Source organism: Mus pahari, chromosome 9 (assembly GCF_900095145.1).
Source record: "Mus pahari chromosome 9, PAHARI_EIJ_v1.1, whole genome shotgun sequence".
NCBI lineage: Eukaryota > Metazoa > Chordata > Mammalia > Rodentia > Muridae > Mus > Mus pahari.
In genome coordinates, this window is record NC_034598.1 from 56,602,142 (window position 1) to 56,616,805 (window position 14,664).

The 14,664-nt window shown below is 43.2% G+C and overlaps 1 protein-coding gene across 1 annotated transcript in view; it reads left to right on the forward strand.

Annotated features, from left to right (window-relative positions):
* The window catches only part of Irak3 (interleukin 1 receptor associated kinase 3), a 56,969-nt gene extending 42,689 nt beyond the window's left edge, over window positions 1-14,280 (forward strand). The window contains exons 9-12 of the mRNA XM_021205605.2: window positions 9,368-9,566; window positions 10,043-10,105; window positions 10,194-10,358; window positions 12,717-14,280. Coding sequence (XP_021061264.1) covers window positions 9,368-9,566; window positions 10,043-10,105; window positions 10,194-10,358; window positions 12,717-13,193 — 904 coding nt within the window. The 3' untranslated portion in view covers window positions 13,194-14,280. The remainder of the gene's footprint in view (window positions 1-9,367; window positions 9,567-10,042; window positions 10,106-10,193; window positions 10,359-12,716) is intronic.
* Window positions 14,281-14,664: the final 384 nt, after the last annotated feature.

The following is a 14,664-nucleotide window of genomic DNA, read 5'->3' on the forward strand; positions in this document are numbered from 1 at the left end:
ATACATACAAATACACACACAGACACAGCATACGCACACATACACAAACAAACACATATGCACACATATATACATAGACACACATACACACACACACACACACACACACAAGCAAGTGTGTAAGACGTAAATCCCAGGGCTGTGGACGTGTACTTAGGAATCGTGCTTTCATGTGGTTTCATCACCATCCCTGCCTGCTCCAGCACAAACCAAGCCCCTTCAGAGCCTCAGCCTTTCTGCTGAGCAGCCAGCAAAAACCATTCGTTGGTGCCAACTTCAGCCACAGACATCTCCTCTTACTTGGTGATATGCACACCTGTTGTCTAGGAATTGGAACGAGACCAATTCAGTTCACTTAGGCCACCAAACATCTGTCAGATGGTAACAGCGTCTGTCTGTAGGAGTCCTGGCCAAGTGACTTGGCTGACCTAGGTCACTTCCGTGCATCTCTGAAGAGACCCCTTCCCTTCACTCAAAATTAGACCCCCCTGATTCTTAGCCCATTGCTCTTAGGAGGGTCCCAAGTCATCGATTCTCCTGTGTTTGCCATGCAGTTTGAAAAGTCATAATTAGGAAAGACAGCTCCTAGCAAGGGAGCCATGTGTGGTCTTGACATTTGGCTCGAAGATCTGTGTTGAATGGAATCATTTTCCATGAGTAAATCTGCTGCATTTTTTGTCAGAGAAGTAAAAAATGGAAAAATCTTCATTTACTTTTTTGTACTGAACGGTAGACTAATGGGTCAGAGATCAGTCGACATTAATTAATATTGGTAGCATGAAGCAACCTGGCACAAAAGTGAGATGATTTAAAATCAAACAGACAAACAAAGCCATCCTAAGTCCTATGTAGTACACAATTGTAAAATTGTAAATTGTAAAATTGTAGAGCTGTAAACTTATTTTTTTAAATATTAAAAGTGAAGCCCACCAAAATGTCTACAAGGCTTTATTGCTGTGGTTTATTATTGTAATGGTTATAATTTGCTTCCATTTTATCTTAAAAAAATGCTTTAAGTTAAGACTAAGAAAAAATAAAATATGTTATGTTTTCTCTCATATGTTAAATCTATATTTTAAAAAAATATGAAAATGAAGGAAGAGGAAGTAAATTTGGCCGCCGAAGTAGATCATGTACATACAGGAAACTTTTGTAACGAAATCGGAACTTTTGTACACGCAATACATTCTAATGAAAACAAATAGCCCAACTTCAAAAATATTCTGGAATTATGTTATACTCTAAAAGTGAAAATAAGATTTATGCTGGGTGTGATGGTACACGCCTTTAATCCTAGGAACCAGGAGGCAGGGGGATCTCTACGAGTTCAAGCTCAGGCTGGTCTTACCTCGTGCCAGGCCAGCCAGACTACATAGTAAGAACTTGTCTCAAATATTAATTAATTAATTAATAATTTAGGACAAAACCCCCAACAATCTGTCATCATCCTTTCTCTCTCAAAGCAACTAATATGAAGAAATTCCCTTGTCTCTAATTAGTTCTACAATTAAAAGGCTCAATATCGTTCATCGCTATGACTTTTAAAGATAAAGACAGAACTGAGATGTCTAGGCAAGTCATAAAGATCTGAGTAAATTATACATGCATGTACAAGATAATATAATAATTATACATCATCAATACCATTATATATGATCATATATTTGTGTATGATTATATCCTATCTATTATAATACATTTATTTTACATTATAATACATTATTATAATGTACTACATACATTATAATAAATGTGATTATATATACCCACTATATATTATACACTATAATATATATGATTATACATATTTAGTGATAAAGTACCGATGATTTTAAATTTCTAAGGTCAAGTTCAATAGAGTGCTACCAAACCTCTTCTTAGATCTACAGCATTCTCTTATGTTACTTATCTGCCCTTGGTAAAAGTTAAAGTACAGACTTAAAAGAACAAATATATATATATATATATATATATATATATATATATATATATATAACCAGAATTCATTTAAGAGCATTTGGGTTTTGCCCATGTTTTATATAAATATGACACAGAAATTAAAAGTACCAGACTGGTATAATTGAACTGGGTGTTTAATTCTTGGAGGCCTATCATTCAGATAGAGGGATTAAAAGAGAAAATATTTTTGCCCTTTAAGGTCAGTGAAGTCCCAGGAGACTGTGGATCATCTCTCAAAATATTCCGTCTCCTACCTCTGAGTCATTTGTTATGGTCTTGTTACATAGGCTATGGAAACACCCCTGGGTAGACTCTAACCGATGTCCATGGTACAGAGGGGAGGGTCACTCTAACCGATGTCCATGGTACAGAGGGGAGGGTCAGCACAGAAGAATTTCCTTAATGCTCCCAAACAAGCCATGATCAAATAGCCTTTGACTGGCTCCCACCTGGACGCAACACCTGAGAAAAGGAATAGTGGAAGAGTTAGAGGTGACTCCCAATCCTGAGAGACTTCTGAGGATCAGTCCTTAGCTCACCTTTACAGAAGAAGAAAAAATTAATTCTGGCCACCTGCATGGTTTTAAACACCACGGGTCATGATTAACGTCAGGGCCTCATTTAGCCTCTCCAGCATCCCCCCTCCTCCCGCCAACCCCTCACCCCCAGTGATGATCATGAAGACATTACTCTGCAGCCTGGTGTCTGGCTCCTTTTGTTTAAACAAAATAGAATGATGCTCACACAGTCCCTGGAGATAAATCAGGCATGTACGTGTGTGTGTGTGTGTGTGTGTGTGTGTGTGTGTGTGTGAGAGAGAGAGAGAGAGAGAGAGAGAGAGAGAGAGAGAGAGAGGGAGAGAGAGAGAGAGAGAGAGAGAGAGAGAGGGAGGGAGGGAGGACAGGGAGAGGGGTTCAATTTTTTCTCCTTGTAATCAATAGATTTTAATTTTCTGTTCCTATTGCTGAATGAACATTTTTTCTCAGTTAACTGTTGTAAATCAAAACGGCACCCAATGTGAAAATGAGAGGTTAGTTTTCAGTCCTGGCTCTACTATTTAACCATTTAAAGAATGAGTCCAAGAAGCGGTGTGCTAGAGCAGCCATAACAAGTCATGGCTGCTGATAGCTAATGGAATGTTTTATCTCACACTCTGTCTTTGGTTGATTAGTAATGACTTCCCAAGGACAGAGGGGAGAGAGAGAGAATCTTGTCTGAGTGCTTTTGGAACTCAGTTAATGTTTTCTGTAGGTAATATGGGAGGATGCTGAACAACTTCTGGGTCGTGTAGTTATCATTCCCATGCTCAGTGGTCTAAACTACGTGAGGGCTTCACATCCCCTTGAGGAAGTGATTACACTAATAGATGTTTGGTATCTGCTATAGGCTCACCATTATGCTTGTGCAAACAATACAAGGTGGGCTCCATTAAGTACTGAATAACATACTGTAGATGTCTAAAAGTAACTTAAAAGCAGGAGGCATGGGCTGGAGGGATGGCTCAGTGGTTAAGAGCACTGGCTGTTCTTCCAGAGGACCTGAGTTCAATTCCTAGCAACCGCATGGTGGCTCACAACCATCTGTAATGGGATCCGATGCCCTCTTCTGGTGTGTCTGAAGCCAGCGACAGTGAACTCACAGGCATTAAATATATATATATATATATATATATATATATATATATATATATATATATATGTGGCAGGAGGCACAGTGGGCTTCAGAGAGGCTCAGGGGAGAATTTCATGGCAGCATTGATTCTGATGGCACAGAGAGATGTTGGGTAAGAATAAGAAGGGGAAGAGGCCTTCTACATGGAGCAGCACAAAGGTCACCAGAGACAATGCAATTTATCCTATGACATTGGTAAATACTTATCCATGAGGGACTGGAGCTAGACCACAGGTGGACTGTGGAGTTCAGTCTAAGCTGAGGACTTCAGATCCCATACAGAATCCCACAGAAACACTTGTTAGTCTTTCACTAACCCTGAGTGGAGGTTTGATCATTATCATTTGTAGTTGAAATGAAGTTCTAGGAGGGAAGCTAAGGCTTAGAAAAACCAGGCCTTTGCCTGTCACATGACCCATCTGTCACATGACTTGCCTGCCACATGGCTAAATGAGGAAGGGAAGGAGCCCTTCCATGTCTCTATATTCCCAACAACCACGCTCTTATTAGGGAATTTAAAGGCCCCATCAACAGACACAGGAATTGAGAAAGAGAAGCACCACGGGCACACGCTGAGATGCTGGCGTCAGACTCTTGTGGGGAGAGAGATTAGGTCTGGGGATCCACGCCGTTGGTCTGGTTTGTTCCAGCAAAGAGAGATTTCTCTTTCTAAGAAGGAAAATGTCTGGCTTGCAGTTGAAGAACACCCACAGGGGGAAGCGAAGCTCACATTCCAGAGGTGTTTGCAGCAAGTCTGGCAGTTCATTTATCCCAAAAATATCTTAGTAATCTGAACTCTTTAAGAGGATGTTACAGAAACAAAACTCACTACCAGATGGTGGGAGTTGAGAAGGAAAGGATCCAAAGAGAGAATCCGGAATGCAGGCTGTCGCCTTGGCAGAAGACTCACATTTATCTTTAGGAAGTGAAGATACTTTCCAATTACAGGATCTCGTTAAAGCATCTGATAGCACTAGACCTTGCGTGTTCATTTATAGATAAGTTTAAGTTGAAAGACATTTTTACCCGCAGCAGTTCTCATCCCAGACGTTCATTCTTGCTAATGGCTCCAAATCAGGAACTTAACCTCAGTGAGTGTTTCTAACAGGTCCTATACACTCAGGTCCAAGGGTGGTGTTGCCATTGGTGAGACAGGCTTCTGTGTTAGACGAGGGAAACAGGAAGCTTCAACAGGGATGTCTGAACAGCGGAAACTGACCAGAGACACAAGATGAGAGTACGAGAGAGCACACATAGCATTTCTTACACACACAGCATTTCTTACACACACAGCATTTCCTACGCACCGGTATATAAGTATGGGAGGAGGCCGGTAGGGTGGACAGACAGCCACAGGTTGGTCCACTGGCTCCCAGGACACTCTTGTGTGGTGGCTCAGCCTCTTTCAGCCTTTATCCCAGTCCTCCTGGGCAAGTCAGCTGAGAGCTGCAGACTTGTGAAGGCTGAGAGTCAATTTAGTGTTTAATAGGACCCCTAGGTCTACAGAAGATGCAATATCAGCTGGATGGATTGGTTCTTTAATCCTCTTATACCTTCCCCTATAGGCACTGAATTGTTGAAGGTGGAGAGAAACCTGGTTCCAGAATGTGACAATTGACGAAGACTCAAAACAGTCCCTCTAAATATATGTAATGTCTTTAAAGATCAGTTCTCATCCTCTGTGTCAGACACAACTTAAAATTCAAATCTTACATTTTAACCTATATACATCATCCTAAGTTTTAAGGCCTGTTTCTACTAAACCAGGAAAGTTAGTGAGGAGGAGAGAAAGATGTTCTCACTATGAGTATGTTTGGGGAATCATGTTCCTTTAAAAAAAAAAAATAGTGATAAGTCACTACACCTAAGTCATGTACAACTTCACTACCTGGTCAGGATTGCCCCAAGGTCTCAGTCAGGGATCCTTCTATTTAAAGAATTACAAATCCCATTGGCCTCTCTATTACAGCAAATACCTTTAGAGTAAGGAGTAGGGGATGGGAAGTAGAAACATGAGATGCAAGCGTGGGCCAAAGCTGCCCACTGTCTGCCTCTGTAATGGCCAGAATCACCAGCATGCTGTACGTTGGCTTTGTGTTGGTGTGACTTCAACAGTCTCTTCTTTTTGTCAGTCCCTTCTCAGGCTGCAGAACAAACATACCAAGTGGTAGTCAGAGGCACTTGATAATTGAAGATTCTATTTTAGGTTGAAGCAGGGGACAGGGGAAAGCATTAGTGTAGAACCTGACAAGTTTTAACAAGCCCCACTTTCCTAAGCCTGAGCCTTCCTCTTTCTCGCCTTCCTGTAACCTTTCTTTAGAACCAAATAAATCACCGGTTTCAAAATGTATACTCCACACTAAGGCCTGCTGGCAAGAATGGTCTCTTCACCAGATGTCAGTATGCAATGTGTAAGGGCGGTATCCTCAGGTCATCCTGTCTGACCCATGCCCCCTCGCTGACCCCACAACCTCCATAGGTGTTTTGGGTGGCACGGTTTGTGGTCACCTCTTCCTGTGCTCTCAGAGTCATGTGACTCACCCGTTGCTGTCAGCTTCTAACTTGTTTTGCTGCAGGTCAAGTGCATGGCTTGGATTATGGATTATGTTATTATGTCTGTCCTTCTGCATCTCCGCACACCCCTTTCCCATATTTAAAAAAAAAAAAAACCCCTCCAGGGAATCCTGCGTGGTGTTTAGATTTGGGTTTGTCATTTTCAACTGCCTAACATATTAATCAGAATACCATGCCTTCTGGAAAACTTGGGTGAAGGAGGAAGACATTGAAAATGTGGCAGTAAGTTAGATGGTGATGGTACACGCCTTTAACCCAGCTCTTGGGAGGCAGGGTAGGTGAATTTCTAAATTTGAGCCTAACCTCATCCAGGGCTATACAGATAAACCAAAAAAAAAAAAAAAAAAAAAAAAAGTAGCATTTATAGTTTTGGCATCTTTCTCTGTGCAGAGATGACACAGGGGTACTCAGGGATGCCTCCCAGGGTAGTAAAAACTGGGGTGGGGGTGGGGGTGGGGGAGGCTAACTCGTGATGTCACTGGATAGGAGAGTTCGCTGGGCACTTCTGAGAGTTTCCTCTGTTTTGTGTTTTGGAACAAGGCAATGGACAGAGACATGTGGAAAGCAGTATAAACTGTGTATAAGAAGTTATGTTTCTGGCTGGGTATGGTGGTGCACGCCTTTAATCCCAGCATTCGAGAGGCAGAGGCAGGCAGATTTCTGAGTTCGAGGCCAGCTTGGTCTACAAAGTGAGTTCCAGGACAGCCAGGGCTATACAGAGAAACCCTGTCTTGAAAAAAAAAAAAAAGAAGAAGAAGAAGTTATGTTTCTATGGGAGGAAGCAGGCCATGGCAGGGCAAAGGGGCAGAAGCTCCAATGACCTGCCGTGTGGAGCTGGGATTTTTATGGACTTCTTGATTGATTTATATACAGTGAACTTTCTTGGGCATGGTGTGCTACATGTAGTTCTACATACATGTCTCATGTCCTTTTAGCATCTTAAATCTCATCCAGGGGCATGCCTTTTAGTATTACAATGAGCCATAGGTCCCCTTCAGACACACGGGAACGTCTGTGTATGTGCCTGTGCCACAGATTTACTTGGCACAGGGTAGGGGATTTCTACCATCCCCTTTTGCTGCTGGCTTCTTTCATAGAAGTTTTCAGCCTTTTCCCAAGGTGGTCTAGACCTTATCCCCAGCTCCATCCTGTTGTATGAGTGACACTGTGAGGGTTGGAGCTATCTCTACCTGTCTCATCTCCTGACTCAACTGACAAACCCTCACGTTCATATTCTCCTGAATTCTGAAAGCATCAGAGTAGGTCCTGATGCTTTTATTCTTTTTTAAAATTAACCAATCAAATTAATGTATCAATAATATCACAATTTACAGGATGCCAATGCATTAGTTTCAGAGCCAATTAATAATGATAAAAGCTTTAGCCCAATAATCTAACCTTACGATACCACAGCTACTTGTGGCTGGTAACACTGGTTGATGTCGGCAGCCATCTTCCTTCCTTTTCACATTTTTATTCTTAAAGGAAGCTAGGATATCACTTCATTTCATCTGTTGTCAACTTGGTCCTAGGCAAAGTCTGGATTGAGACCTTAGTTATAAACACAGACCTAATGTGCTCAAATCCACTATGAATCCCACCATAGTCTCACAGCCATGTCTTCCTCTGGAGGGTAACAGTTCAGAACTTGCCCTGCCTATTCTTGTTCTCGTTCTGGGACAACAGAGGTCTTTGGGACATTTGTAGGGTTCGGTGTTTGTTCAGGCTTATGAACCTCTTACCCACTGGCTGCTAGTACATTTGATAACAGTGCATAGTACTGCAAAATCTGTGCCTTGACATTTGGATGAGCAAGCTAAGTAGAAAATGTCTCATCAGGATACAAACAAGCTCTGAAGAGCCCTAAGCAAAACTGAAGCAAAAGTTCACTTACTTGCTCATGGCCCCCAACCACTTTGCCTGTTCCCTTATGGCTGATTGATAGTCCTCATGGTTGCTACAATGTATCCACCCATCCCTACCACAATGTATCCAGCAATCCCTGCCACAATGTATCCAGCAATCCCTGTCACAATGTATCCAGGCATCCCTGCCACAATGTATCCAGCAATCCCTNACAATGTATCCAGCAATCCCTGCCACAATGTATCCAGCAATCCCTGTCACAATGTATCCAGGCATCCCTGCCACAATGTATCCAGCAATCCCTGCTACCATGTATCCAGCCATCCTTGGCAGCCAATGGACTTTATACTCCATGAGCAGTGTCATGGCTTCTGCTATTCTCCTGGCCTCAAATTCAAGAACTGAAGGTCTCAGAACCTGGGGAAGGACTTCTGCTGTGTGGAATGTATGTCCCTCTGGGCTTCTCCTCCCCTGTTGTCCTATGACAGGCTTCTGAGGCATAAAGTAAACCAACACTCGCATCTAAGCTGTGACATGATTGTTTTTAATGTGACAGTACCCCCTAAATGAATTCTATGCTCTGCCTTTGCTTCCTCAGTAGTTCACATCCTGAGTGAGTCTCAAAGCTAAAATGAAACTCATAAAGATGGACCTTTGAGGTGGGACGATTATTAAAGTCGGGTAGTGGTTCTCAACCTGTGGGTCGTGACCTCTTTTGGGGTCACATATCAGGTATCCTGCCCGTCAGACATTTACATTACAATTTATAACAGTAGCAACATGACAGTTCTGAAGTAACGAAAAGAATTCTATGGCCGGCTCTCAGCAGAACACGAGGAGCTGTATTAAAGGGTTGTAGTGCCAGGAAGGTTGGGAACTATTGAAATAGGGGCTGTCAAGGACTCCTCAAGTCTTTCTAGGGTAATGGTTCTAGGAAGCCTAGCGCTCCATAACACACCTCTCTGCATGTAACAGATTCCATTACCAGCTGCTTAAAACTGAGCTCACCATCTCCGTAAGAGTACAAACAAACTGCTGTGGTTAATCTTAGTTTGTCCTGTTGGCACAGCATCTACACATGTTTCAAAATCTGAAATACCCACTGTTCATGGGTCAGATTTTTTTCTCTTTAGGCTTCACTTAAATTTATGTTTATGCTTGAAGAAAAAGGTTTGAATTTGTACTCGCCCATAGGGATTTATGTTTGGCTTCATCTCACAGTGTTCTGAATCACTGAGCTTGTCGTATCTCAGCCTCTGTGATGTTTTGTCCTGTCTGTCTTTGACCACACTTACAGTGCAAACATACTCTTGGATGACCAGTTCCAACCCAAACTAACGGATTTTGCCACGGCGCACTTCCGACCCAATCCAGAGCAGCAGAGTTCTACCATAAATATGACCGGCAGCGGCAGGAAACATCTGTGGTACATGCCAGAAGAATACATCAGACAAGGAAGACTTTCTGTTAAAACTGATGTCTACAGCTTCGGAATCGTGAGTGTTGCCTGCTGGCTAGCTATGGAAGAGAATTCACTGCCACACGAGGGCTTTAAATCCTGAGAGCAGTGCCTCTCAACCTTTACCAGGGGTCCCCTAAGGTCATCTGCATATTAGATATTTACATTACCATTCATCACAGTAGCAACACTACTGTTATGAAGTAGCAATAAAAATAACTTTATGGCTGGCGGTCACCACAACACAAGGAACTGTATTAGAAGGTTAGGCAGAGAAGGTCACAGTGGTCCTCAGACCACTAGCTTAGAGGGAAAATTTTTAAGAGTTTTAACTTTTATATCTATTGATTTTCTGTTACTTGTTATCTGACACATTAATTTTCGCATAATCCTTGAAGTAACAAAATACATGCGCATTAATTTGAATCGAATCCATTGTCACGTCAAATAGTTGAAACTAATTCTGTATTCATTCTCAACCTCTGTGGCTGACTTAGTGTATGTTCCTTATAGGTGATCATGGAGGTTCTAACGGGCTGCAAAGTGGTGCTGGATGATCCAAAACACGTTCAGCTGGTAAGAACTTCGCTCAAGTGGGCACCCATTTGTCAATTAGTTGTCTGATAGAGTTCCAGGAAACAACACTGTCCTTTCCTCTTCCTAGCGGGACCTCCTCATGGAACTGATGGAGAAAAGAGGCCTAGACTCCTGCCTCTCCTTCTTAGACAGGAAGATACCGCCCTGTCCTCGGAACTTCTCTGCAAAGCTCTTCTCTCTGGCGGGCCAGTGTGCGGCAACGAGGGCCAAGTTAAGACCCACGATGGACGAAGTAAGATATATGAGCTTTTATTGAAAGACGAGCCATGAGGAATCTGAGTCCGATAAATTGTGCATCTAAGCAAATTTTTTATTAGTGAGACAAATTCAGCTTCCCACAGAGAATTCTAGACAAATGGATAACCTTTCAAGCTTAAAACAAACAAACACCTCACACTCCTGCTGCGTTTGTAGAAGCCATTACTAGGTAGAACCAGAGTGTTATAAAATATCAAATATGGGACCAGCAAAGTAGCTTAGTAGGTAAAGGCATTGTTTACTGGGCAAGCCTGGTGACCTGTGTTTGACCCCCGGAACTCATGCAAAGAATAAGTTATCCTGTCACCTTCCGGTGAGCTCCCCAGAACACTCCCACCTTCATTGATAATTTTTTTTTTTAATCTAATGAAAAGTAGTTTGCAAGGGGCCTTTTATTTAACAGTCTGACCCCTTAAAATGTACATATTTGTTTTCATTGTTTTAAAATGTATTCGCCATAGATGTAATCTGTTCATTTATAAGCAAATACTATATTTTCGGTACAAGGGATGCATAGCTGTTGCGGGAAATATTAAAACGACTATCAATATCTCATGCTACACTGGGCACTGGTGGGCCACATGGCTCCAGCGGGGTGTTCTGAACTTAGTGGTCTCTTTGACCTGGAGCTCCCGAAACGTCTGTACCAGACTCACTAAGTTCCCTTGGCAGGTTATGGCCACAACAGTCCCACGCAACAACTGCCCACACCATGGTCAGCCACTACAACACCCAGCAACCTGGTAGAAACAAAACTCTGAAGCTTATAATTATTCAGTCAGATTTATATATTAATAAATTCTCAGTTCACAGGATGCCCGCACAATAAATTCAGGACCAATTGATAATAATACAAACTGCCCACCTAGATTAGACAGGTTGCCTCAATGGTTCTATCCCTATATGATAACACATCTACCTGTGGCTATTAAAACCACGCAGAATCTGAATCATCCTGTCCATCTCCTTCCATCTTGCTTCCTTATCCCTACCTGTCTCCTCTCTCTCCATCTCTGCAACTCTTCCTGCTGCCTCCCTTTTCCCTGTCCAATCACAGGCTTCTTGTATAAATAATTAAATTAACTGGACAGGGAAAATCCTGCTGCACATAGTGGTCAAGATATGGTGACCATTCTCAAGCTTGCAATTCAAAGAAGTCAGATCAATAGACATGATATTTCGGTCCAGTAGGCAGGCATGATGGCAGTCAGAATCCCAGAATGACCCGGAAGGGTAGAGTCAGAATAGAGTTGGGTTGCCAGTCTGTGGCAACCAGCTGATGGTTTAGCTGTGATCTGGGGAATAGGTAGGTCAGTTGTGAGTAACAGTGAGGAGAGAGGATATCCTCAGAAGAGGTAGTCAGCACTCCTGAGGGATGACTCAGAGGTCACAAGCCTTAGCTGTAAGACCTGGGCAGCCAGCATCATGGAGGTGAGCCTCAGCTGTAAGACCCTGGGCAGCCAGTATCATTGAGGTGAACCTTAGCTGTAAGACCCTGGGCAGCCAGTATCATGGAGGTGAACCTTAGCTGTAAGACCCTGGGCAGCCAGCATCATGGAGGTGAGCNATCATGGAGGTGAGCCTTAGCTGTAAGACCCTGGGCAGCCAGTATCATGGAGGTGAACCTTAGCTGTAAGACCCTGGGCAGCCAGCATCATGGAGATGAGCCTCAGCTGTAAGACCCTGGGCAGTCACTATCATGGAGGTGAACCTTAGCTGTAAGACCCTGGGCAGCCAGCATCATGGAGGTGAGCCTTAGCTGTAAGACCTGGGCAGCCAGTATCATGGAGGTGAGCCTTAGCTATAAATCCAGCATCCTGTATGTAAGATGAGGTAAAGGAAACAGGAGGAATTAAAACTACAGCAGCTTCCAGGTGAGAGAGGGATGTTTATTCTCTGCTTGGAGTTGGGTTTTATCCCAAGTCTTACTGGAGAGCCATGGCATTTGGCACCTGGAGGCCAGGTCACCCTTGGTTTACTCCATGAGACTCCTCTACTTTCCGTGGTTGAAAATCCCCCCAGACCCATCTGAGAGTGGTAGTAGCCAGCTCACGGGTGAAGTCAGACTTGATAGTCTATAATTTCTTTTATTCCTTCTTTCAAATCCTTTGATGTGGCCCTCAGAATAAAGGGGCTTCTCCAATATCTAATATCTTTTTCTAATTCATAATTCTATGTTTGTACTTATTTTATTTTTATTTTTATCTTACTTACTTAATTTACTTATTAGGAAAATGAGAGAACATTCTCTATGATGTAGAGAGGGAAATGTAAACGGGACTGTCACTGAAGTTTCACTCCATGTTTGTGTGCTTGCTTCCTGGCCGATCAGGTCCTGAACTCTCTGGAGAGCACCCAGCCTAGCTTGTATTTTGCAGAAGACCCTCCCACTTCCTTGAAGTCCTTCAGGTGTCCTTCTCCACTGTTCTTGGATAATGTCCCAAGTATTCCAGTAGAAGATGATGAAAACCAGAATAACCATTCAGTACCTCCCAAGGAAGTTTTGGGGACGGATAGAGTGACTCAGAAAACCCCCTTTGAATGCAGCCAGTCTGAGGTTACCTTTCTAGGCTTGGACCGAAACAGAGGGAACAGGGGAAGAGAAGTGGCTTGCAACATGCCTGGTTCTTCTTGTGAGGAATGCTGGTCCCCAGAGCTTGTGACGCCATCCCAGGACCTAAGGCCTACTGTGATCAGTTTGGGATCCTCTTGGGAAGTGCCAGGCCATTCTTATGGGAGCAAGTCAATGGAGAAGAGGTGCTCCTCTGGGCTCTTTTGCAGTGAGCACGAACAGTCCAAAATGCAGTGAATCCACCAGAAGATAAAGAAAAAAATAAAACAAAAGCAAACGTTGCTGAAGGCACCGAGAGAATAGCGTCACCGTGGAAGGACACAAGCTCTGAGCTCCGAGAGTACAGCCAAGCGACCAACTGATGGAGAAATTGAATGCTGCAGATTAGTCTGTTCCTTCCTCCGAACAGAATAGTTTCAAGAGATGCTTTATCCGAGTGACCGCCTCTCGGTCAAACCGGAGGGGCTAAACTGGAGCCAATCAGAGTTATCCAAGATTCTGGGTTCTGGCAATCAAAACCTAGCAAAGAGTAGCAGGAACCTTAAGTCGCTCTCTCTCTCTCTCTCTCTCTCTCTCTCTCTCTCTCTCTCTCTCTCTCTCTCTCTCTCTCTCTCTCTCTCTCATTATCCATGTGAGATCTTGGTATAGGTGAACAGAGAACCACCCACCTTCCAGAACCAGGTTCTCCCCTAGCCAGCTTTCAGCTACTCAACGTCAGTAGGTAGTAGTCAGTAGTCACTGGCAGTCAAACATGATACATTGTCACTCTCCCTCTGCCCATGCAGCACCATGCCCTTTATAAAACCCAAGTCTTCAGGGCCCACCCCTTTCTTTTTCCATCCTTGCTCAGAGGTAGCCTTTTGTATACACCCCCTGACCCCACCCCAATATATCTCTCATCTGATATCTGTCGCACAGTGTGACTTTGTGGCATAGTGTGACTTTGTGACTTTGTGGCATTACTTGGTTATCAGATCATTTCCATAAGAACAAACAAACAACAGAAGACCACCATCATTACCCTCGGCACTCGATGTCAGTCTTTCTATGAGGGATACGGACAGTCTATTGGCTTCCCATGGTCATAGGGAAGTTGCTCAAATGCAAAGATTGTAGGAAATGTCTAATTTGTAAATGGTGTCCGGTGCCTTTGGAAGGAATTGGGTTTTTACAGCGACTGGCAGTTGCTACTCTTTTAGTTTTCGCTGGTGAACCGGTCTGTCGGGAAGTAAGCCAAATCACTGTTGCTAGGACTTTTTCTGTGTAGAGAGGGAATTCCAGTCCAAAGTCTGCATCTCTGCATTTAAATTCTTAGAAGAGTTGCCTGTGGTATTCCAATTGTTATTAAAAAAAAAAACTATATTAAAGAACTACAGTGCTGTTGTTGTTTTATTAACTCAGAAACCTGCTACATCCTCAGTAGAATGTGGAAATTTTTAATCAAGTCCTTTAGGGCCCTGGGGTAAAGAAGTAGTCATGAGTCTGGATCACTTAGCCGTTGGTCCTGTTCTATGCTCAGCTGTAAGCTCTGCGAAGGAGCCCTCCTGCAGGGAGCCTCTCTCCCCTCAGTGAAGGACTCGCTGCATACATGATCTCAGAGGTTTCTTTGTATTAATTTTGTGCTGTTCGCTTCCTGAATTATATCAGAATGGCTCATGTCACCCCACTTACTGGATTGCGAAATCTTAATAGTCATTTCCTGTTGCTG